We start from the raw sequence: 24,907 nt of genomic DNA on the forward strand, positions 1-24,907 counted from the left end.
TGACCAGCACGGAGGCCGTGGTAGATTTCATCATGTCAAGCCTCGGCAGCCCAGCCTGGGCTGCATAATGAGCAAGCAAGAAAAACATCCTTAACTAGCCAGCTCCAGGGCCAATCAGAGCACGTACATGCTCCTAATACCGTTGTCCGGAGTTTGTTTTCTAATCCGATCCACATTCCACAGCGAGGCCTGCATGTGGCTATCAAGGCCAAAAGCTGCTGAAACTCAACCAAACCAGCCGCTCTCCATTAATCTCGCTGTCTTTCCCTGCATTATTGGACTAGTTTATGCATCACAGCTGGGGTTCGCAGGGGCATATAGATCCAGCGGTTTTCATCCGCAGCAATGATCACGTTAGTTTTTTTTCTGTTATTTCAGATAGAACGACAGTGTTTCTTAGGGTTTCTCTGCAACCTTGCTGCTGATCCTGACTGCTCAACACTAACCCAGTTCTCTTCCTTGCTGCATAATGAACTCCCAACATACTAATCTACGTCTCGTCAGATAGCTACGTACATATGTGGCCACCAGTAGTCTGTCAGTCACCCCGAGTACTGCTGCGCAAGCAAAAGAAGTCGCATGAGTGATGGAAAACTACCCAAAATAAATAAAGACGGGACTTTTATGCAGTACTGAAAAGTGACATGCCAGTAACCCACAAGCTAGAATTTCGTTGCTGCGTTAGTTGGCCAGGCACGTACTCTAATTCAAAGTTCGCAACAACAACGCCTTTTATTTATGATCAAGTTACGGCCAGCCAGTTTCTTCCGAGACAAGCAGGCAGCCAATTAAGATGTCACACAGCTAATCTTCTCTGCGCCGTATTTGCCAATCCTTATTGCCGTCATCAGGTTTGTTAACATGTCACACGCGACACCTAATCTGCATCATTTTCATGCGTGATTTTCATGTTGGTGACTAGCTCGCCGATCACACACACTAGTTTTTAAAAGTGAAAAATCGTCACGTAAAGCTTCTCGTCATCATGCGCACCACACGGCTGATGGTTGTTTCCTGTCGCTAGCTAGCTTGCTCTCCTTTCTCGTGCTTGAAAACAGAAATATGTTATGGGAGCAAAGCAGGGAAATCTTCTCTCCAGAAAAAAAATGTGATTAAAATCTCGAAAGGGACCCCTCATAAAAAAAATCTCGAAAGGGAAAAGCGGCAGCATCTTCACTGATGTTGTGCTAATACAAAACTGAGTTAAAGTGAGAAGGAGGAGATTTATCGAATCTTTCAAAAAATCATATTACTTGTATGTGTGTTCTTGTAGTATATGGAAAAGTTATGCTGGCCACACCTTTACACAACGTACAAACGAGATGGAGTGGACAATAGATGTAGATCACACACCTTGCTGCTAACATACAACATATATGGTTAAACAACGGAACAAAAAGGGAAGAAAGGAGTTGGAGACACACAACTGCCGTGGAGTGGAGAAAGGAATCGGGCTTTGAGTGGCGAGAACACTTTCTCACCGGTGGCTTTCATTTCGGAATGCTAGCTTATTGGTGAAGCTGATATACAACTGGCATTTTCTTCATGTTAGTTGTAATCAAGTTTGAGTTTAAGTTGCAACTGAAGCGACCAAAACGTACAATAAATTAGTTCTTCGCAAGCATTCAGCAAACATTCTGCGCACGTAATTTTTTTGAACCATATCATAAAATACACAAGAACCAAGTTGTCGAATATTTATCATAATAATATACTTACGTACTTGCAAGAACTCATGTATGCCATGCCTCCTAATATTTTGCAGGATATAATGATCAAAACGGCTTTCAGATGGTAGAATAAGAACTGCAGATTTTTCAAAATGGCACCAGATCGATTTGAAACCCACTTGGGTCTGTTCACATGCACGTTGACGTTCATGGTTGGAGCTGCAGTACGTCTGCACATATACATACCATTCAATCGTTGATGGCCAGGGGACCTCCACCAGCTATGTATTGTAAACAAAGTGCCTCCAAAACCAGATAAGCCTGATATAAAATCACCCGTTCATTGGACCTAATACACGCCAGAATTAGACAACTGAACTACCACTGCCATTGCCATACCACTGGTGCTACAATATACTAGTATATGTGCCATGACATCACAAAAATTTCTACCTAATCAAAAGGCTTAAACTAATCTGAGTACTCACACTGCGGAGACATTCGTTCTTCTACCTGCCCTAACTTACTGTAATCACTATTCACAAATCACAATCAACAGCACCAGCCATGAGCCAGGCAGGCTAGAACATGATCCTGCGGTCCAATCTGGATCCGACGGCCGAGATCAACGCGGTGGTCTTCTCCTGGAGCACGTGCACCACGTCCGCCATGGACGGCCTGAGCCCGGGGGCTTCGCTGACGCACCGCATCGCGAGCTCCGCCACGACGGTCGCCTCGTCGGCGCTGTATTGGCTGCCGAGCCTCCGGTCCACCACGTCGGCCACGTTCCCGTCGCTGACGATGGGGCACACGACCGCGGTAAGGCGGCGTCCGGTGTCGCGGCACACGGCCTCCCTCCCGGTCACCAGCTCGAGCAGCAGCACGCCGAAGCTGTACACGTCGCTCTCCTTGTTGGCCACGCCGGTGCGGAGGAGCTGGGGGTCGACGTAGCCCGGGGAGCCCATGATTGCGCGCCCAGACGACCTGCCCCGGCCGGCCGTGATCGAGACGCCGGAGTGCGCGAAGCCGAAGTCGCAGAGCTTGGCGTCCATGTTACCGTCGAGGAGGACGTTCGACGCCTTGATGTCCCCATGGATGACGGCCGGGCTGCGGCCCTCGTGGAGGTACTCCAGCGCCGTGGCGGCCTGAAACGCAATGGCCACGCGGCGCGACCACGGGAGCGGCGGCGCGTCGCCATGGAGCGTCTGGTGGAGGTCGCCGTTGGGCGCGTACTCGAAGACGAGCACGCCCTCGTCCCGGTCGTCGCAGTAGCCGAGGAGGCGGACGATGTGCGGGTGGCGGAGGGAGAGCAGGACGTGGAGCTCCTGGCGGAAGGCGCGGTGGAGGCGCTCGCTGCTGCAGTGCACCTTGACGGCGGCGAGGCGGGAGGAGGAGAGCGAGGCGAGGTAGACGGTGCTGAAGCCGCCGTGGCCGATCACGCGGGACGAGAAGGCCCCCGTGGCGGACTCCACCTCCGCCCAGGCCATCCGCCTGGCGGCGCCGTCGGCCTCCTCCTGCTCCTCCCATGCCGCCGGCTCCGCCGCGACCCGCGAGCTGGCCGCGCCCGCCTCGCCGCGCTTCCGGACGTCCGCGCCCCGCCGGCTGACGCACGCAAACAGGCCGCACCCTTGAAACATTGTGCAGATCGATCGGCTCTTCTTTCTCCGAGTGAGGCCTGGGCGTGGAGTGGGAGTGGGGGGGAGAATTGGTTCTCTCGTCTCGTCTGCTGCGCTCGGGTTTTGTTGCTGGTTCTTGTTGGCGCTGCTGCTGCTGCTGCCTTCCTGGATAAGCTGCTGGCGCTGGGGCAGGTTGGACAGCGGGCGGGAGCGGATGAAAGAAAGAAGGGAAAGAATGGATGGGTAGTACCGGCTGCTCCCGCTGGCTCACTGGCGCCTTGTATGCTACGGGTCAAATGCATACCTGCGTATATATATGTGGCGGGTTCGGTTTGCGTGTGGCTCGTGGCCGCTTTCTTCCTTTGCATCTTTGTGTTCTTCTCGCGTGAGTGGGCCACACCGCAAGCAAATCATTGCGCTGCGTGACAAGGGACGAGGGACGGGAGAGGCGATTCTCTCTCTCTCGGAGTGGGGGACGTAGTACGTCATCAACATCTCCATCTCCCTCTCTCTCTCTCTAACTTTGCTTTCTTTTATTTATATATATTTTTTGTTTTCCCTACCACAGTGGGTCGTCCAACGTGTTCTTGACCCTGTTTGCTTGAGGGTTGGAAATGGTTATTTATTGACGATACCTCTAAGTGGGAATGTTCAGGGACGCGGCTAGCTATAGCTTGGGTCCTACGTTGTTTGATATTCAAGCTTTTTCGACCGGGAGGGGGATTTTAAACATGTCTTCTACTTGCACCGGTGGAACTCTGCTTTAAGCCCACTGCTCGCGGAGTCACGAGTGTCGGTTCCAGCGGACCTGACCCAGAAAGCCGTGTCAGTCTACTATTGCCCGTGTTGACTGCAATGAGTTTGATTTTATTGCACAGTTCACTTGCACGGTTGCGAACGAGCGTTGCGAACATCTACGTTGCAAGCAAAGCATCAGTTGTACTTACTCCCTTCAAAATAAATGACACAAATTTAATACTAAAAGCTTCTCTAGTCGCGTCTCCAAAACGGTCCTTCAAAACGTCTTTTTAATCGTTGATGATAAAAAAAAATCGCTCAGTAACGCCTTTAGGACGTCGTTTTGCTTTGGATTTGGTCAAAACTAGTCCCGGCGATCCCAGACCAAACCCAGCTCCCGGGACCGTTTGGGAGCAACCGACGCTATTTTTGCATGCACAAATCCACCGGTCAACCTTTCCCCCCTCTCTTTTCTTTCTTTTTCTCTTAGGCACACCATATACATGAAAAATGGCATCGTTTCTCTCGCTGCCTCTCCCTTCGTGTGGCCGACCGGGTGGGACGTGGCTGGAACCCGAGGCCACCCAAGCCGTTTTTTCGCCGGTTGACTCCGAGGCGTCGCTATTTCGGCCCCTGAGGGCGCCTAACGTCTGGAGATGCTCTAAGTTAATACAAATATAGTACTCCCTCCGTTTATCAATATAAGTCTTTTACGAAACAAAATGAATGAATCTAATACTATAATGTATGTCTATATACATCCGTATGTAGTTTTTTAGTGAAAATTCTTAAAAGATTTATATTTAAAAATGAAGGGTTACTAAATTAGCGACACTTATTTTAAGACGGATGGGATATAAAAACATCTATAACCGAATTGATCAAATTTGATGCCGTGGCGAGGATTATGTCCAGCTCTGAACAAGCCTTGGGCCAAGCACTAGCTACGGTGCAAAAACAATGATGAAATCACTACAGTAAACGGAAGCAACATATCCTCAATGACACATGGCATGGCCGTGGTAGTCTTGGGCCTGCCTACGCCCCTGCATAAACCATATGGATATGCTTTGTATATTCGGAATCAAAAAAGCAAGTTCATCATCGCACATTACTAGATACATAGATAAATGGCAGCTAGATAGATGAAGAGGGAGACCCTAAATTTGGCAATTCCTCTACCCCTCCCGTGTCGCCCTGCGCGGCGACCAGGCGGAAACCCTAGCGTTGCCGTGTCCTCAACCCTCTTTTGACATCCCTTCCTCGCCGCCGGACAAACCTCAGGAGGCTGCGGTGACGGCGGGACCTTTTCTCCCTCGGCCAGCAGGATCTGGCGCGAGCAGCTCACTACTACGAATGTCGGCGCGTCGGTGGTGGGGAGCGCCGACGCGGGCTCGGGGGGCGACGATAGGATCTTGTGCATGCCACGCGCTCGTGGTTCCCTCTGGCAGTCGCGTGGAGGGGGGGGGGGGGGGGGCGCTCGGGGCGCACGTGTGGTGACTGGGGTGATCAATCTGGTCTAGATCTGGTCGTCAACACCGCGGTGGGCATAGGGCTACCCTTCGGTTGCCAACCCTGGCTTGGGGCTCCCCTTCGGTGGCTTGTGTTGGCCTAGGCTGGCCATGGCTAGGGGCTCCTGGTGCTTTTGGTTTGGTGGGTTGGTGGTGGCTCGGGGGTGCTTAGGCTGGTGGTGGATGTGCAGCATGGCGTTTGGTGCTTGACGGCGGGGAGAAGGTGGCGGCAAGAACCTCCCTTTTCCTGGGTACGGGCTGGTGGTGGCTACGACCTAGGGTCCGTTCTCGGGGATGTGGGCCCAAGGCAGATGGGAGTTCTTGCTCCTGGTAGCTGAGATGGGGTTTGGTCTGGGTTGTGCTCGCGGGTGGTGCTCTTCGTCCCCTCGCGGGTGAGGTGGTTGGTGATGGTGATCATGACTACAGGATGTTTGTGAGCTGAACGACATCGATGGCCATTGACATGGCGTTGTATGTGCTAGCTTGGGCCTGGCCTCGAGGCTTGCTCGCCAACGGTCGTCGACAATCATGGAGAGTCGTGCCCCCCTCCAATCCATCGAGATTGGCTGGGATGCGGACGTGGGTGCCTCTTATGGTGGAGGCGCCTACCCAGACTCGAGGTTGATGCAGGGCTAGGAGTTGGTGGTATGCATGTGTTACTCCTATCGTGGCTGAGTGTGTTGTGAAGTGAGACATGTTCGATCTCTAGTGACACACATGCCAGGGGCAGCGGCCTTGGATGGCGGTCCACATGGTTTGCTCATTGGCGGGCACCATCAAGGTGGTGGTGACTCTGCTTCCTGGTTGTGTTGGCGATGGGAGGTGTGACGATGGGTGGCTCGGGCGTGCCCTCTGTCCGCACATAGGCGATGCCCTGATCCGGTCTCGGGATCTGTCGTTGTCACACTCGTCCTAGCTGCCTCGTGGTTGCATGAGTGAGTTGCCAAGCGAAAACTGCCCGCCTTGGCACCGACGACGACGACGCACATGGGTATACCGCACTCCTCGTGTAGACGTTGTCGTGGTTTTTCTCTCTGTGTCAGGGCTCGAGGTAAAGTCCTTCGTCCGTTGTGGACTCAGCAGCGACGACGCTCTATGTTGTTTCCCCTCTTGACGGCGTTGTCATAGAGTTTAGGTGTACTAGTTTGTAGTTTGATGGTGTGTTCATTTATTCATATGTTCTTTGTTGGTAGTGTAGGTGTGTGCGTTCTGTGTGATCCAATTATCCTAGGATGAGCTATGTAAGAGGGCGACCTCACCATTTTGTATCGTTCAACCATGTACTTTCCTCGGTTGTTGCTTTATTTATAAAGTGGGGGTGAAAACCTATTTTGACAAAGAGACGGAGAGGGGCACCGGACATCACCATTTTTGTCGATGATGATTAGCAAGTCTCCGTATCTTATTGGTGAAACTAAATATTTGAAATTAAATAAAACCATGTTTCCTTCTTTAACTATAAATCCCCAAAAGAAAATAGACCTCCTTACTTTTCATGCATTTTTCGACCCTCTTGCCCGCGTTGGGTGCAAGTGTTTTCTTTTTTGTGCGTAGGCGCTGAAGACAATAGGTGTGTGGTCCTCCTATTGGTTCGATAACCTTGGTTCTCACTCAAGGAAATACTTATCTATATTGTGTTGCATCTGTTGGAAATATGCCCTAGAGGCAATAATAAAATGATTATTATCATATTTCCTTGTTCATGATAATCGTCTATTGTTCATGCTATAATTGTATTAATAGGAAACAGTAATACATGTGTGAATAAATAGATCACAATGTGTCCCTAGCAAGCCTCTAGTTGGCTAGCTCGTTGATCAATAGATGATCATGGTTTCCTGATCATGAACATTGGATGTCATTGATAACGGGATCACATCATTGGGAGAATGATGTGATGGACAAGATGAAAAGGATCAAGATGGACCTAGAGGGGGGGGTGAATAGGTACAAATCCAAATTTTAATAATTACTTAGCAATTTTAGGCAAAAGTGCGGAATATGAGTGTAGGCCTAATAATTGCTATGACAAGGAGTAAGCTATTTAGAGTGAAGTAAGACAAGCGGTAAACAATAATCAAATACAAGTACGTAATAAGGATTAACACAAGTAGAGAGTTAGGGTTAGGAATAACCGAAACTCCAAGAGAGACAAGGATGTATCCCGATGTTCACTTCCTTGTAGGGAAGCTACGTCACCGTTAGAGGGGCGGATGTTACCACGAAGGCACACCAACGCCACGAAGTCTCACCCTATTCTCCCTTTGAGATAACTCCACGAAGGCGTTTCTCAACCACTAGTGGTAAGCCTTGAGGTGGCTTCCAAACCTTCACAAACTTTCCGGGGGATATCACAATGGTTTGATTTCTCTCGGAAGACTCCTACCGCCTAGGAGTCTCCAACCTCCAAGAGTAACAAGATCACGGGGATTGCTCAAAACTTGCTCAAATCACAAATCACTTTGGTGGGAAGGAGGAGAGGGAGACGATCTATCTTTTGATTGGAACAACACTCAAAGGGACTCACAAATGCTCTTGGGATCTAGGATTTGGTGTAGACAAGAGTGAGTGAGAGGAAAGGTGTTCTTGGGTGTATTCTAGCTGTGTTGAACACCCTTTCACGAGGTGGGAGAAGAGTATATATAGTGGGGAGTGAAATACAACCGTTGGGGACACTTTAAGTCACACACGGTCCGGACGTCCGACAGTTGCCGGAAGTCCGGGCGTCCGCGAGGGGTTGGACGTCCGACAGGGGTCGGTCGTCCGAGGCCTGTAGATATGACTGAAACTATTTTGAATTGAACAGCGACCGGACGTCCGGAGAGGACCGGAAATCCGAGTTATACGACTCAACTTCTTCTGGTGGTAGGTTCCGGATTTCCGAAGGGGGTCGGACGTCCGGCCCTCGGACGTCCGGAGGGAGCCGGAAATCCGAGTTATAGAACTCAACTTCTACTGGTGCAGGGCTCCGAATTTCCGGCGCTGGTCGGACGTCCGGCCCTCAGATGTCCGGAGGGAGCCAGATTTCCGAGTTATATGACTCACAAACTTCTGGTGAAGGGCTACGGATTTCCGAAGCCTGCCCGTCATCCAGCCCTCGAACGTCCGGAGGGAGCCGGATGTCCTGGGCAATAGACCTGTTTTGAGATAAGAACAGAGTGGAGACTATGTGGTATTGGGTATGACAGTGAAGATATGGTATGAGCAAGTTCATCGCAAAACCTGTGATCCCCTCTTAATAGTGCGGGATCCCTACACTCAATATCAGTAAACTCAAAAGAATAGTCTACATCATCTTTTCTTAATCCCGAGCCTTCTCAAAATATAAATCCCAATCTTCTCAGACAACCTTTGGCACATAATTCTCAATCTACTAAAGTACTTGTCGTCCTCAGATACACTCAACAAATAGGATTAGTTTCCTATGTATGTGTTTTCATTAACACCAAAAGTCGATTAGGGGCATGGCATGCACTTTCAATCTCCCCCTTTTTGGTAGTTGATGGCAACATATACATAGGTCTCAAAAAGATTTAACATACATTATAGCCTAGGAGATATTTAGTACGGAGCTCCCCCTTAGTATATGCATGATAAAATATCGAAGCTCCAATGGATCAACATGTAAAGATAATAGATCATCATAGAAGTAGTGGAGCAAAACATAATAGTCTATGATGATATCATAGCAATCCATAGCAAATCACAATCATTCATAAGTAGCCATACATGAGTTTATCCATTATATTAAATCTCCAAAAGCTAAAAACTACGATACATTACTCCCCCTTTGGCACCAAGTACCAAAAAGGGAGACATCAACAACACCAACCACGCTCAGAGCTCATCAGCATCAACATCAGCATCATCAGGCAAGCCACTGCCACCAGCCTCGTCAAGGAAATCATCCCACTCAGGACCAGATGGGAAGCCAAAATCAGCAGGGGGAGCAGCAGGAGGGGCCTCATCATCACCCACATCAAGAGCGCCCGAGGCTCTCAGACGAGCCTTGAGGACATTCTTGGAGGAGACTAAGCGAGAAACCACATCATGGGTTTGACCACACTGGAACGAGACGGCCTTCATCAAAGCAGAATGTGCCTTGCCAAGGAATTTGGCAATGCGACCGAGAGGAGCGGAGCTAGATGAGGGGGTGGCGGCCCGTGCAGCAGTGCGGCGAGTGGATGTGGAGGATGAGGGGGTTTTCTTGGGAGCATAGTTATCCGCCATGTGAGCGAGAATGACCCACTTGCGATGTGTGTGAGTGACAGCCACAGAGAAATCAGCAACATGGTTAATAAGAGCCTGGATGAAGGGGGCATGAGGAAAGGCTCGCTTGTACTGAAAGCTAGCAAGCCGAATCTCATGCCATAGAAAATGAGGCACATTGATTTTGCCCTTGGGGTGCTCGAACAAGTGAGACATGATGTCGATACAATAGCCACTGCAAGAACCCTTATCACCCATCTTGGGATAGGTGGTGCGGATGAGACACTGAAAAATGATGAAGTAAGGTGAGCGCCAGATGGATACCTGGTTAAGGTCCTTCATGCGTTCATCCGCATCAAGCTCACTTAGTGGCTTGAGAAGATACCCACACGCGTCAATGGACTTAGGCGCATGGTTAGGATCATCCCTATGTGTTTTGAAACCGGAATTGGGAAACCAAGTGCGGCAACAAACGTATCATAAGAAGCTGTGAAGCGAACGTCAGAGGTGATCCAGCTGGCAGTGTGGTTTGGACCAAAGTGGCATGTGGCATAGAACTGGTGAATGGCAACAACATTAAAGTCGCGATGAAAGGCAAACGGGGCGGCAAGCCCCGATGCCTCAATAAGCTCAATGGCACCCGGATATTTCGCCGGGTGCATGCGAATATGCTCAACATCAATATAGAGATGAACAGATAAACCCTTAGGAACTATGACTGTGGTAAAAATGTCCGCCTGAACGTGTGTGCGGAAACGTGAGTCCGTAGAGTCACGTACGACAGCGTATTGATCAATGTCACGGCGGAAAGTGAGGTATGAAGCCGCGCCAAGTGTGGTGAAGTTCGTGATTGCACGACCTAAAGTAGCAGGAGGTTCTAGTGAGATGCGGCGAGCTTCACCTGCGGGGTGGGCAGGAGGAGGTGGTGGCATGTAGGACGCCCTGCGAGTCCCGGGCTTTGGCTTGGACCTTCGATCGACGTGCTGGTCAGGAAGGTCCTCGGCGACAAGCTCCTCCTCGAAGTCGGGGTCATCACCATCAGACAACGATGGGAGTTGTGGAGACGGAGAACGTCGGGCCGGAGAACGCCGGGCAGTCTGTTTGAAGGGACGACGTGGCTCATCCGAGTCCGACCCCATGCTAATAGGGGCGCGAGATGATGAGCCAGCCACGGTCTTCCGAGCGCTGTGCTTGGTCTTGCCCATGGAGCACAAAATCCTATGCGGATGAAAAATCCCAAGTAAGGAATGAACATGGAGACTCATGGGAGAAAGAGGACCAAAACAAATGCGAAAGGAACGGAGGAGCAACCTGTAGACGGATCCCGCGAAGGAAGAGGAGGAAGAAAAGGAGGATCCGCGGAGGAGATCGGCCGGATCTCAGTTCTGGCGGCGCAGGCTAGGGCTCCTCGAGCTGCTGGCGGCAGCGGTAGGGAGGAAAAGGGGCGCTGAGGGTTAGGGCAAGAGCCCAGCCCCGCGCCCAACTATTTATAGGCCTGAGGCATCGGACGTCCGACAGGCGTGGGACGTCCGGAGGTGATTGTGGGGTCGGACGACCGGAAGGGGTTTTGCCGCCGGACGTCCGAGACATGTCGGACGTCCGAGAAGGAGGAGGAGGCAGAGGCTGATTCTGGATTTTTTGTTTTGATGATGAGATGATGACGTTCATGGTTTCTCACAAAAAAATACGAACATAGTTGCCTACAAGCATTACATGTACTACTTGGAGAAATTGATTTATGTGTACTTTGTAAGCTTAAAAAACAGAAAATTAAGACTCACTCCCCCTAAATGCATGCCCACATCAAGACACAAACATAATTTGAGTGTGTGTATGTGTGCAAGGTTTCAAGATATGTTTTCAAGCTCCAAGATACCAAGTTCACGCCTAAGTTGACAGAACCTAGCTACGCTAAGTGGCTTGGTGAAAATGTCGGCTAACTGCATGTCGGTACCCACATGGGTAATATCAATGTCACCCTTTTGCACATGGTCTCTCAAGAAATGATACCTAATATCAATATGTTTTGTGCGAGGGTGATCAATGGGGTTCTTGGAGATCTTTATGGCACTTTCATTATCACAGAGAAGAGGAACGTGTTGATACGTGATACCATAATCCTTTAGTGTTTGCCTCATCCATAGCAGTGGAGAGAGAAACACAGTTCTGCTTTTTCGAGGACCAACTTACCAAGGAGCATCCAAGAAACTGACATGCACCGGAAGTGGATTTCCGTCCCACTTTATCACCGGCCCAATCCGCATCAGAATACCCAATAAGATCAAACTTTGCATCCTTAGGGTACCATAAGCCTAACTTTGGGGTGTGAACAAGGTATCTAAGAATATGCTTAACCGCCGTGTGATGGCTTTCCCTAGGGGAAGCTTGAAATCTAGCACATATGCCTACACTTAACATGATGTCCGGTCTAGATGCGCAAAGATAAAGTAGCGAACCAATCATGGAGCGGTAAGTAGATGGGTCAAAAGGAATACCGTTTGTGTCTTCATTTAGAACTACATCGGTGGCCATGGGTGTCTTCATTGGTTTAGCATTTTTCATATCAAAATTTTCAAGAATGTCCTTGAGGTACTTAGTTTGAGACAAGAAAATCCCTTCTTGAAATTGTTGTATTTGAAAACCCAGAAAGAACTTCAAGTCCGTGTTGAGTGACATCTCAAAGGTCTTGGTCATGGAGGCCGCAAACTTCTTGCATAAATGGATGTTAGGAGAACCAAAAATGATGTCATCTACATAGATTTGGCATAAGATCAAATCACCATTTTCCCTCTTAGTAAAGAGAGTGGGATCGATCACCCCACCATAAAGCCATCATCGAGTAGGAACTTCTTAAGATGATCGTACCAAGCACGGGGTGCTTGTTTGAGGCCATACAGAGCCTTGTGAAGTTTATATACATGGTCTTTGTGGTGAGGGTCAACAAACCCAGGTGGTTGTGATACATATACCTCTTCTTGTAGAGGACCGTTAAGAAAAGCACTTTTCACATCCATTTGATGCAAAGTAAAACCATTGAAAGCAGCATAGGCCAATAAAATGCTAATGGACACAATACGAGCAACAGGGGTGAAAGTTTCACCAAAGTCCAAACCTTCAACTTGGGAATACCCCTGTGCTACTAACCTTGCCTTGTTGCGTAGGACAGTCCCGTTCTCATCTTCCTTGTTCTTGAAAATCCATTTAGTTCCAATGACATTATGTTCCTCAGTTGGTCGTTCTACCAATGACCATACTTCGTTGCGTGTAAAACTGTTTAGCTCCTCTTGCATAGCAAGGAGCCAGTCATTGTCACACAATGCATCCTGAACCCTGTGTGGCACGGTACTAGAGACAAACGAAAAGTGAGCACAAAAGTTTGTTAATTGTTTACGAGTCACTCTACCTTCCGACACACCGGTGAGGATTTGATCAATATCAACACGACCGGCCACACGTGGCATGATGGAGGTCAAGGTTTCACGAGGTTCGACTTCGTTTCCATCATCAACGTCCTCAACATATGGATCATTTATGTGCAGAGGAAGATATTCCTCTTCGCGTTGCACCTGTTGAGGTTCATCATCAAACATACCCATACTTTGGTCTACCTCTTGAAGATCAACTTGTTCTTGAGTGTGATCAGGGTGAGAGACATGTTCTCCCACTTGATCCTCAACAACTGGCATGATGTGTGTGCTAGTATCTTGTGGAGGTACGGGCAGTGAACTGTCTTGAGGATGAGAGATACTCTCATCATCTTCATCATCATCATGGGGTCTTTGTTCCATGGGAAGAAGTGCACCTACACCCATGTTTAAGATATCTTGTGGGGAGTCTTCTTCACCTGCATCATTTAGATCAACTTGCTCCCCATGGGAGCGGTTAAATTCATCAAACGTCACGTCACAGGTTTCTATAACACATCCAGTGGATTTGTTGTAGACTCTGTAGGCGTGAGAGTTTGACCCATAGCCAACAAAAATCCCTTCAGTTGTTTTGGATTGAAATTTTCCTAACCGTTCCCGTTTGTTGAGGATGAAACATTTGCATCCAAACACACGAAAGTACTTAACATTTGGCTTGTTCCTAGTTAGGAGCTCATATGGAGTCTTCTCCAATATTGATCGAAGGAAGAGCCGGTTTGATGCATGGCATGCTGTGTTGACGGCCTCAGCCCAGAAACTATGTGGTGACTTGTATTCGTCTAACATGGACCTTGCCATTTCCACAAGTGTCCGGTTCTTCCTCTCTGCCACACCATTTTGTTGAGGGGTGTAAGGTGCGGAGTACTGATGTTCAATTCCCTCATCACTAAGAAATTCTTCTAGGGCGTAGTTCTTGAACTTAGAGCCATTATCACTTCTTACCGCCTTGATGTCCTTGTCAAACTTCCGCTGGGCTTGTTTGGCAAAATCAATGAAGGTGATATTCGTCTCGTCCTTGGACTTGAGAAAGAACACCCATGTATATCTTGAGTAATCATCAACAATGACTAGGCCATACTTTTTCCCTCCAAGACTTGCCCATGAAGGAGGCCCAAAGAGATCCACATGAAGGAGCTCTAACGGCCTCGAAGTGGATACAATGTTCTTGGGTGGATGTCTTGATTGATGTTGTTTCCCAGCTATGCATGCACTACACACACGATCTTTCTTAAAAGATACATTTGTTAGTCCAAGGATGTGATTGCCATTTAAGAGATTTTGAAGATTTTTCATGCCAACATGGGCGAGCCGGCGATGCCACAGCCATCCCATGTCGGCCTTGGCCATTAGACAAGTTGTATGGAAGGTGCTCTCTTTCGAGAAATCAACCGTGTAAAGGTTGCCATCCAACTCTCCAACAAAGGCCACTTCAAGAGTGTCTCTCTTAAAGACTTTCACATCCGTTAGTCCAAATAATGTGTCATAACCGACAGAAGCCAATTGGCGAACTGAAAGTAAATGATATTGAAGAGATTGGACAAGCATGACATTTGCAATAGACATGTCATTAGTGATTGCCACCTTGCCCAACCCAATTACCTGCCCTTTCGACCCTCCACCAAATACAATGCTCATGTATGGTCGAATGGCTTTCATGAAGTCATAGAGCAAGTTACTATCTCCGGTCATATGATTGGTGCATCCACTGTCGATCACCCATTTGGCTCCTCCGAAGAAAACAGCCTGTAACGAATTAAGACTTGGTTTGAGGTACCCATTTTGTCATGGGGCCTTTCACATTAATTACAAGAGTCTTAGGGACCCAAATAGCATAGAATAGGAATGCATTACGGGGACCAACGAATTTAGCATAGACCTCTCCTTCCTTTGATTTGCGTAGTACATATGATGGAGGCATAAATTCGGTTGTCTTGTTGTGAGTAGGCGAACCCCTAGTGGCCGATCCACTCACAACCTTACCTTTCTCCTTGTGTCCCTCTCGTACAAATATTTCTTTAAGCGGAGTGGTACACTTGAGAGGAGATGCACTTTTCTTGGCAGTGCTTGGGTTGAACCCAAGCCCTCCCTTGGCGAAGCCTCCATTGTGTCGACTTAAGATCTCATTGAGAGTCTTTTGTCCTTGTGCACATGTCATGAGACCTCTGTCTAGCTGTGCCTTTAGCAAACAGTTTTCCTCAAGGATAGATGTCAGTTCACTACTAGAGTTAGTAGTGCAGGTATCAACATTAATAATAGGTGAGGAGTAGGCCTTAGCTAGAGTGTCAAGATAAGTAACCTTAAGTGCCTCAAAGCTCTTTGCAAGAACAGTGAGTTTCTCTTCCTTGTCTTTGAGAGACAAGGATAGACGCTCACAGTCCTTAGAAAGGGAAGCATGAGAGTTCACAAGTCGGTCTTTATCATTTAGTAATTCTTTGCACACAGATTCAGCCTTTTTCAAGGAGGCAAGATCATTAGCATGTTTATCAAGGTTTTGACCTACTTTTGAACATAGTGCATCATTTTGTGCTTCCTCATACAGGACTTTCTGCTCAAGGATTTCATTTCTTTCCTTCTCCTCAGTGACGAGGGTTTCGCGTTCCTTGATGGTATTGGTGTGCTTACTCACCATTTCCATAAGTATTTCAAACATAGTGAGCTCCTTTCCTTTAAGAGAGCACATAAATTTGTTTATTTTAGCAAACATGGGATGATCTAAGTCATTATCCTCATAGTGATCTTCCGCATCAAGATACTCATCAGATGGAGTAGAAGCTAGACTGAAAGAGTTTAACCGTGGAGTTACCTTAACCTTATCATGGGAGCTTTGGTCTTCCTCATCTCCCATGGCAGTCTTTGCCATCAAACACTTGTGAGCGTTGCCCTTGTAGTCCTTCATATAGTTGTAGTGAACAACATCACCACTTTTGTTGACTAGCCTCAAGGTGTTTTGTGTATCCTGAGCTACTCCGGCAACTCCACCAACATCTTCTGGATCTGATTCTTCTTGTGCAACCATTTCTCTTCCATCTGTCCTCTTGAACTTGGAGTTCATAGGGTTTGGCAACTTCTTCTTTACAAAGGTCTTTGGAAACCTTGGTTTGTCTTCTCTCTTCTCATAAGGGTAGTCATTGGAGAAATGGTTGGTTTCCTCACAGTTATAGCATTTCCTTACCTTCTTCTTTGGGAATCTTCCCTTGAACTTTCCTGCACTGAACTTCTTTACAAAGAGAGCAATGTCCTCATAAGATGGGCTTTCATCAGAGTCAACATCATCACCATCTTCGCAGTCATCATCACCCTCTTCTTCTTCACTTTCTTCTTCGTCACATTCATGCTTGGCTTTCAAAGCAAGATTGATCTTTGATGTTGAAGTGTCATGCATGGCAAGGTGCTTTGTTGCATTTGCCTTTGACTCTTCAAATAATTGGAAAGTGGATATGATGTCATCCGGAGTCATTTCTTTGAACCCATGGTGCTGCCTCATGTCCCATACCATTTGATGGTGATACGGAGCAAGAGCATGAAGTAACTTGTCCACATGAAATCTATTGGTCAGATTGAAACCATCTTGCATCTTGTCACAATCACATGACTCAATGTCTGCGGCGAGAGTCATGAGCCGTTCTAGTAGTTGCTTGGGAGATTCACCCTTTTCCATACAGAAATTCTGTAATTGCCCCTTGGCAATTTTATATTGAGCAAGCCGAAGAGTGGAGGTACCGGTCTTGGTCCTTATAATGCTATCCCATAGTTCCTTGGCACTTGTGATGTGAATGTAAGGTCTTCGTTGCTTGTCATTCATTCCTTTTCTTATGCACATGATCACAGTGTCATTGAGATGCTTGTCATAAGTTTCTCTGGGCGTGAGGCACCTTGGATCTACATGATTGTACCCATGCTCGAGGATGTCCAACATCTCATCATTAGCGTACCTAAGATGATCCTGCATACCAACTCTCCAGAAAGCAAAATTGGAATTGTCATCAAGCAAGGGAGGTTTTCCTCCAGGATTGTACTTAGGTTTCCCAATTTGAGATCTAGCATAAAGCCATGGAACACTGTTTGGTTCCTTTCCGGAGGTGGTTGGCCAAATGAAGTACCGTGCACATGTGGCCCTGAGGCCCTTGGGGACGCGGTTGTCCCCGTGGTTAGTGATGCTAGTCTCATTTGGACCATGGCCTCAAGAGAAGCATCATGCTCCTCTTTTTGCTTGGCAAGGGCCCTTACCAGGTCCTCAGAGGTGAAATACTTGACTTCCGAGGAAGTCCCGTCCCTCTGCGCTGGAGCTACCATAGCTGGTTCCCCATCCATCTCGCTCTAGGGCGGTTAAGCCACACGAATAGAGCACGAGGCTATGATATCAATTGAAAAGGATCGAGATGGACCTAGAGGGGGGGTGAATAGGTACAAATCCAAATTTTAATAATTACTTAGCAATTTTAGGCAAAAGTGCGGAATATGAGTGTAGGCCTAATAATTGCTACGACAAGGAGTAAGCTATTTAGAGTGAAGTAAGACAAGCGGTAAACAATAATCAAATACAAGTACGTAATAAGGATTAACACAAGTAGAGAGTTAGGGTTAGGAATAACCGAAACTCCAAGAGAGACAAGGATGTATCCCGATGTTCACGTCCTTGGAGGGAAGCTATGTCACCGTTAGAGGGGCGGATGTTACCACGAAGGCACACCAACGCCATGAAGGCTCACCCTATTCTCCCTTTGAGATAACTCCACGAAGGCGTTCCTCAACCACTAGTGGTAAGCCTTGAGGTGGCTTCCAAACCTTCACAAACTTTCCGGGGGATATCACAATGGTTTGATTCCTCTCGGAAGACTCCTACCGCCTAGGAGTCTCCAACCTCCAAGAGTAACAAGATCACGGGGATTGCTCAAAGCTTGCTCAAATCACAAATCACTTTGGTGGGAAGGAGGAGAGGGAGACGATCTATCTTTTGATTGGAACAACACTCAAAGGGACTCACAAATGCTCTTGGGATCTAGGATTTGGTGTAGACAAGAGTGAGTGAGAGGAAAGGTGTTCTTGGGTGTATTCTAGCTGTGTTGAACACCCTTTCACGAGGTGGGAGAAGAGTATATATAGTGGGGAGTGAAATACAGCCGTTGGGGACACTTTAAGTCACACATGGTCCGGACGTCCGACAGTTGCCGGAAGTCTGGGTGTCCGCGAGGGGTCGGACGTCCGGAAGGGGTCGGTCGTCCGAGGCTTGTAGATATGACTGAAACTATTTTGAATTGAACCGCGACCGGACGTCCGGAGAGGACCGGAAATCCGAGTTATACGACTCAACTTCTTCTGGTGGTAGGTTCCGGATTTCCGAAGGGGGTCGGACGTCCGGCCCTCGGACGTCCGGAGGGAGCCGGAAATCCGAGTTATAGAACTCAACTTCTACTGGTGTAGGGCTCCGGATTTCCGGGGCTGGTCGGACGTCCGACCCTCGGATGTCCGGAGGGAGCCGGATTTCCGATTTATATGACTCACAAACTTCTGGTGAAGGGCTACGGATTTCCGAAGCCTGCCGGTCGTCCGGCCCTCGGACGTCCGGAGGGAGCCGGATGTCCGAGGCAAAAGACCTGTTTTGAGATAAGAACAGAGTGGAGACTATGTGGAATTGGGTATGACAGTGAAGATATGGTACGAGCAAGTTCATCGCAAAACCTGTGATCCCCTCTTAATAGTGCGGGATCCCTATACTCAATATCAGTAAACTCAAAAGAATAGTCTACATCATCTTTTCTTAATCCCGAGCCTTCTCAAAATATAAATCCCAATCTTCTCAGACAACCTTTGGCACATAATTCTCAATCTACTAAAGTACTTGCCGTCCTGAGATACACTCAATAAATAGGATTAGTTTCCTATGTATGTGTTGTCATTAACACCAAAAGTCAATTAGGGGCATAGCATGCACTTTCACAAGACCCAATCCTAAGCATAGCAGTAGATCGTGTTGTTCGTATGCTAAAGCTTTTCTAATGTCAAGTATATTTTCCTTCGACCGTTAGATTATGCAACTCCCGGATAATGTAGGAGTGCTTTGGGTGTATCAAACTTCACAACGTAACTGGGTGACTATAAAGGTGCACTACAGGTATCTCCGAAAGTGTCTGTTGGGTTGGTACGAATCGAGATCGGGATTTGTCACTCCGTGTGACGGAGAGGTATCTCTGGGCCCACTCGGTAGAACATCATCATGAGCTCAATGTGACTAAGGAGTTAGTCACGGGATGACATGCTACGGAACGAGTAAAGAGACTTACCGGTAACGAGATTGAACAAGGTATGGGTATACCGACGATCGAATCTCGGGAAAGTTCTATACCGACAGACAAAGGGAATTGTATAGAAGATTGATTGAATCCTTGACATCTGATACGTCTCAAACGTATCTATAATTTTTGATGGTTTCATGATGTTATCTTGTCAACTTTGGATGTTTTATATACCTTTTATATCTTTTTTGGTACTAACTTATTAATTCAGTGCCAAGTGCCAGTTCCTGTTTTCCGTGTTTTTGACTCTCTTCAGATTTGATTTTGGAACGGAGTCCAAATGGAATAAAATCCCCGAAATGAATTTTTCCAGAGCAAAAGAAGATCGGGGGACTTGAGGGCCAAGGAACGAGGCCCACAGGGAGCCCACAAGTCCTGACGCCGTGGCCAGGGGGCCCGCGGTGACCAGGCTTCTGGCCTCCCTAGCGGTCCCCTGCCCTAGCTCTTTGGCCTATAAATTCCCTAAAAACCTAGAAAAATAACGGCGTCCACGAAACCACTTTTCTGTCGCCGCAAGCTTCCGTTTCCGCGAGATCTCATCTGGAGACCCTTCCCGATGCCCTGTCGGAGGGGACTTTGGAGCTGGAGGGCTTCTACATCAACATCATCGCCTCTCCAATGACTCGTGGGTAGTCTACTTCAGACCTACGGGTCCGTAGTTAGTAGCTAGATGGCTTCTTCTCTCTCTTGGATCTTCAATACAAAGTTCTCCATGATCTTCATGGAGATCTATCCGATGTAATCTTCTTTGGCGGTGTGTTTGTCGAGATCCGATGAATTGTGGATTTGTGATCAGATTATCTATGAATTATATTTGAGTCTTTGCTGATTTCTTATATGCATGCTTTTATATCCTTGTAAGTCTCTCCGAGTCTTGGGTTTTGTTTGGCCAACTAGATCTATGATTCTTGCAATGGGAGAAGTGCTTGGTTTTGGGTTTATACCGTGCGGTGACCTTTCCCACTGACAGAAGCGGCAGCTAGGCACGCATCGTGTTGTTGCCATCAAGGGTAACAAGATGGTCTTTCATCATAGATTTGAGATTGTCCATCTACATCATGTCATCTTGCTTAAGGCGTTACTCTGTTCTTATGAACTCAATACACTAGATGCATGCTGGATAGCGGTCGACGTGTGGAGTAATAGTAGTAGATGCAGAAAGTATCGGTCTACTTGTTTTGAACGTGATGCCTATATGATGATCATTGCCATAGATAACGTCATGACTTTGCGCAGTTCTATCAATTGCTCGACAGTAATTCGTTCACCCTCCGTCTACTTGCTTTCATGAGAGAAGCCACTAGTCAACACTACGGCCCCCGGGTCTATTCACAACTATCGTCTCCACTTTTACTTTTACTTTGCTTTTTTTACTTTTTGCTTTCAGTTCTCACTTTGCAAACAATCTATAAGGGATTGACAACCCCTTCATAGCGTTGGGTGCAAGCTCCTTGTGTTTGTGCAGGTACTTGTGACTTGACGCGATCCACCTACTGGATCGATACCTTGGTTCTCAAACTGAGGGCAATACTTACTGCCGCAGTGCTACATCACCCTTTCCTCTTCAAGGGAACACCAACGCAAGGCTCCAATACCGCGGGGGAATCCTTTGCATATTTGCCAAGGAAGTCCGTGTAGGCGTAGCCAGCAGCAGAAGGATCTCTGGCGCCACTGCTGGGGAAGGTCTTTTGTTTCCGTAGCAGAAGGATTTCTGGCGCCGTTGCCGGGGAGGAGAGATCAAGTCAAGATCTATCCAAGTAGGTGTCACAAACTCATCTCTTGCATTTACCTTTTTTGCCAGTTGCCTTTCGTTTTCCTCTCCCCCACTTCACATTTGCCTTTCTCCTTTGCCATTTTCATTCGCCTTTTTCGTTTGCCTTTTTTTGTTTGCCTTTTTCGTTCGCCCTTTTCTCTCGCTTGCTTTCTGTTCGCTTGTGTGCCATGTGCCTTCAATATGCTTGCATCTTCGCTTGCTGAAAAGCTAGTGATATGGATCCTCATCCACTTGCTAATCTCTTTAAGAGATCCAATTTCTAGTGAGTTGAGTGCACTTGACTATCTTTATGGAGTTTTGCTTGAGATGCGTTAATCTGAAAATTGTGAGGAAGTAATTTATGAAGTGATTCACGAGGGCTCCTTGGATGAAAAACATGATTGCAATGGTTTCACTATAAATTCTATTAGTGACAATCATGCTAAGAATATGCAAAACCCTAAGCTTGGGGATGCTAGTTTTGCTTTGTCCACTACTTGTTGCAATGATCATGAGTGGGGCGATGATTTTTCTTATGATCTGGAAAATTTGTTTAAGCCTCATGATGAATATGATATTTGCAATATTATTGAAAGTGGGTTTGGAGAAGTCATGACTTTGGTTGATGATAATCCCACTATTCTTGAAGAGCGTCAACTTTGCATGCATGTGGATCATGAAAAGAATATCCTATGTGACAGTTACATTGTTGAATTCGAATATGATCCCACTTGTAATTATTATGAGAGAATAAAATATGGTGGTAGAAACTTTCATATCACTAAATCACCTCTCATTTTGTGGAGATTGTTATTGTCTCTTTCTTCTTCCTTGCATATGGCAACTATTGGTTGTCTTGACAATCTGTTTTCCTATAAAATGCCTACGCATATGAAGTATGTTAGACTTAGATGTGATTTTCACATGCTTTATGATGCTCTTGTTGTGCTTCAATTCTTGTCTTTTGTGTGAGCATCATTGAATTATCAATGCCTAGCTAAGGGCGTTAAACAATAGCGCTTGTTGGGAGGCAACCCAATGAATCTATCCTTTTTTCTTCTGTTTTGTGTTTTCCACACTTTCATAATTATTTTATGATTGTGTTTTTTGTGTTTTTTTGCGTTTGTGCCAAGTGAAACCGTTATGATTAGTCTTGGGGATGATCGTTTGATCATGCTGGAAAAGACAGAACCTTTCTGCTCACGAAAAGAATTTTCATTTTTTTTCTGTGAGAGCTTTTGAGTTGATTCTTTTTGCTGCTGATTTCTACGCAAATTCTTCAGACTGTTAACAGATTCTGTTTTTGTTGAGTTGGTTGGTTATTTTGATGAAACTATGGATAGTATCGGGGGTATTAGCTATGGAAGATTGAAAATACAGTAACCCAACATAAACATAAGTAGAATCTAAGCTTGCTACAGTACCTAAGGAAGTGGTGGTTTGTGACTCCGTAACAGTAGACCTTCCCTTGCAACGGCACCAGAAGAATGCTGCTAGCACTCTCCGGCAATCGAAACTAGAAGAATGTTGTTGACGGCCCACCAGCGCGTGGGATCGTAGCAGTTTTCGAGGGTAGAGTATTCGACCCAAATTTGTTGATTCACCAGACAGGAGGTGAGAGGATACTCTCGAGTATTAGCAGCTGAATTTATCAGATTCAACCACACCAGAAATATTAGTATATGCAAGCAAAGTAGTAACAACAAAGTAGCGAGTAACGACAGTGGCAAGGAACAGCAGTAGTGACAGCAGTAGCAAGTAGAAACAGTAGCAAGAAACAATAGTAGCAACAGTAGCAGCAGAGCAAGACAAGTAACAGGAGCGGAGCAAGACAAGTAACAGCAGCAGTATGACAAACTCGTAGGCAATGGGTCGGTGATTTGTTTGGATGATATTCATCATGCAACAGTTATAACACGGAGAGATATGTGGCTAGCTCCCGTTCGTTAATGTGATGTAGGCATGCATTCCGTGTGTCGTCATACGTGCTTAGGGAAAAGAACTTGCATGACATCTATTGTCCATCCCTCCCGTGCCAGCGGGGTCCAAAAGGAAACTACGGGATATTAAGGTTCTCCTTTTAATAAAGAACCGGACCAACGCATTAGCACTTGGTGAACACATGAACTCCTCAAACTATGGTCATCACCGAGAGTGGTTCCGGTTATTGTCACTCCGGGGTTGCCGGATCATAACACATAGTAGTTAATTGCAACTTGCAAGATCGGATCTAAAACACACATATATTGGTGGCAAAATAATAATTTCAGATCTGAAATCATGGCACTCGGGCCCTTGTGACAAGCATTAAGCATGGCAAAGTAGTAGCAACATCAATGTCAGGACACAGTGGATACTAGGGATCAATCCCCATCAAAACTAACTCGATTACATGATAGATCTCATCCTACTCATCACCGCCCAGCGAGCCTACGAATAGATTACTCACGAACGACGAAGAGCTTCATGGAATTGGAGAGGGAAGAAGGTTGATGATGACGATGGCGACGATTTCCCCTCTCCGGAGCCCAAGACGGACTCCAGATCTGCCCTCCAGATGAAGAACAAGTTGTGGCGGTACCTCCGTATCGCAAACGCGACGAAGTCTTCTCTTTTTATATTTTCTGGGACGAAAGTGAACTTATAGACGTGAGATTGGGGGCCACAGAGATGTGTGGGCCCCACAAGCTTGCCCACCGCCACCAGGGGGTGGCGGAGACAGGGCTTGTGGCCCACTGGCCCACCCCCTCAGGTGGATCTTGGCGCAGATATTTTTCATATTTTCCAAAAGTGCTCCCCGTAAATTTTCAGGACGTTTGGAGAACTTTGATTTCTGCACAAAAACAACACCAAGGCAATTCTGCTGAAAACAACGTTAGTCCACGTTAGTTCCATTCAAATCAAGCAAATTAGAGTCCAAAACAAGGGCAAAAGAGTTTGGAAAAGTAGATACGATGGAGACGTATCAACTCCCCCAAGCTTAAAACGTTGCTTGTCCTCAAGCAACTCAGTTGACAAACTGAGAGAGAAAGAAAAACTTTGACAAACTCTGTTTGATCTTGTTGTTGCAACTATGTCTAACTCATAACCAGAATTTCAGCAAGATCACAATTTAACAACATAAGCAAATGACACAAAGGTCTCACGGTAAACTAATATCAATGGCATAATCAGCTAACGAGCAAATAATAATGAGTTTCAAATACCAACACTTCAATCAAAACAAGCATGAAGCAATACGAATAGGTGGTATCTCGCTAGCTCTTTCTGAGACAGCAAAACATAAATGCAGAGAACTTTCAAAGATCAAGGGCTGACTAAACATTGTAATTCATAGCAACGAAGATCCAGTCATAGTCATACTCAATATCAATCAAAATCAAAGCATAAAAATGACAGAGGTGCTCTCTAATTGGTGCTTATATAAGAGGAGGATGACTCAACATGAAAATAAATAGACAGGCCCTTCGCAGAGGGAAGCATTGATTTACAGAGGTGCCAGAGCTCAAGCTTTGAAAACAGAGGTAATAATTTTGGGTGGCATGCTTTCATTGTCAACGCAATGAGCAAGAGTTCTCAATATCTTCCATGCTACTCATGCTATAGGCGGTTCCCAAACAGAAAAGTAAAGTTTTAACTCCCCCACCACCAATCAATCACACTCCACGGCTAGCCGAATCCTTGGGTACCGT

General features: G+C 46.9%; 1 protein-coding gene across 1 annotated transcript; it reads right to left on the minus strand.

The window, feature by feature from the left end:
- Positions 1-1,992: 1,992 nt before the first annotated feature.
- LOC123430595 (salt tolerance receptor-like cytoplasmic kinase 1) lies at positions 1,993-3,567 on the minus strand. Its single transcript, XM_045114450.1, has one exon. The coding sequence runs from the start codon at positions 3,305-3,307 to the stop codon at positions 2,252-2,254; it is 1,056 nt and encodes a 351-aa protein (XP_044970385.1). The 5' UTR covers positions 3,308-3,567; the 3' UTR covers positions 1,993-2,251.
- Between the last annotated feature and the right edge of the window lie 21,340 nt (positions 3,568-24,907).

The sequence above is a fragment of the Hordeum vulgare genome, chromosome 2H (genome assembly GCF_904849725.1).
Source record: "Hordeum vulgare subsp. vulgare chromosome 2H, MorexV3_pseudomolecules_assembly, whole genome shotgun sequence".
NCBI classification, from domain to species: domain Eukaryota; kingdom Viridiplantae; phylum Streptophyta; class Magnoliopsida; order Poales; family Poaceae; genus Hordeum; species Hordeum vulgare.

Coding starts and splice junctions, on each gene's coding strand:
- LOC123430595 (XM_045114450.1), bottom strand. CDS start 3,307: ATGTTTCAAGGGTGCGGCCTGTTTGCGTGCGTCAGCCGGCGGGGCGCG.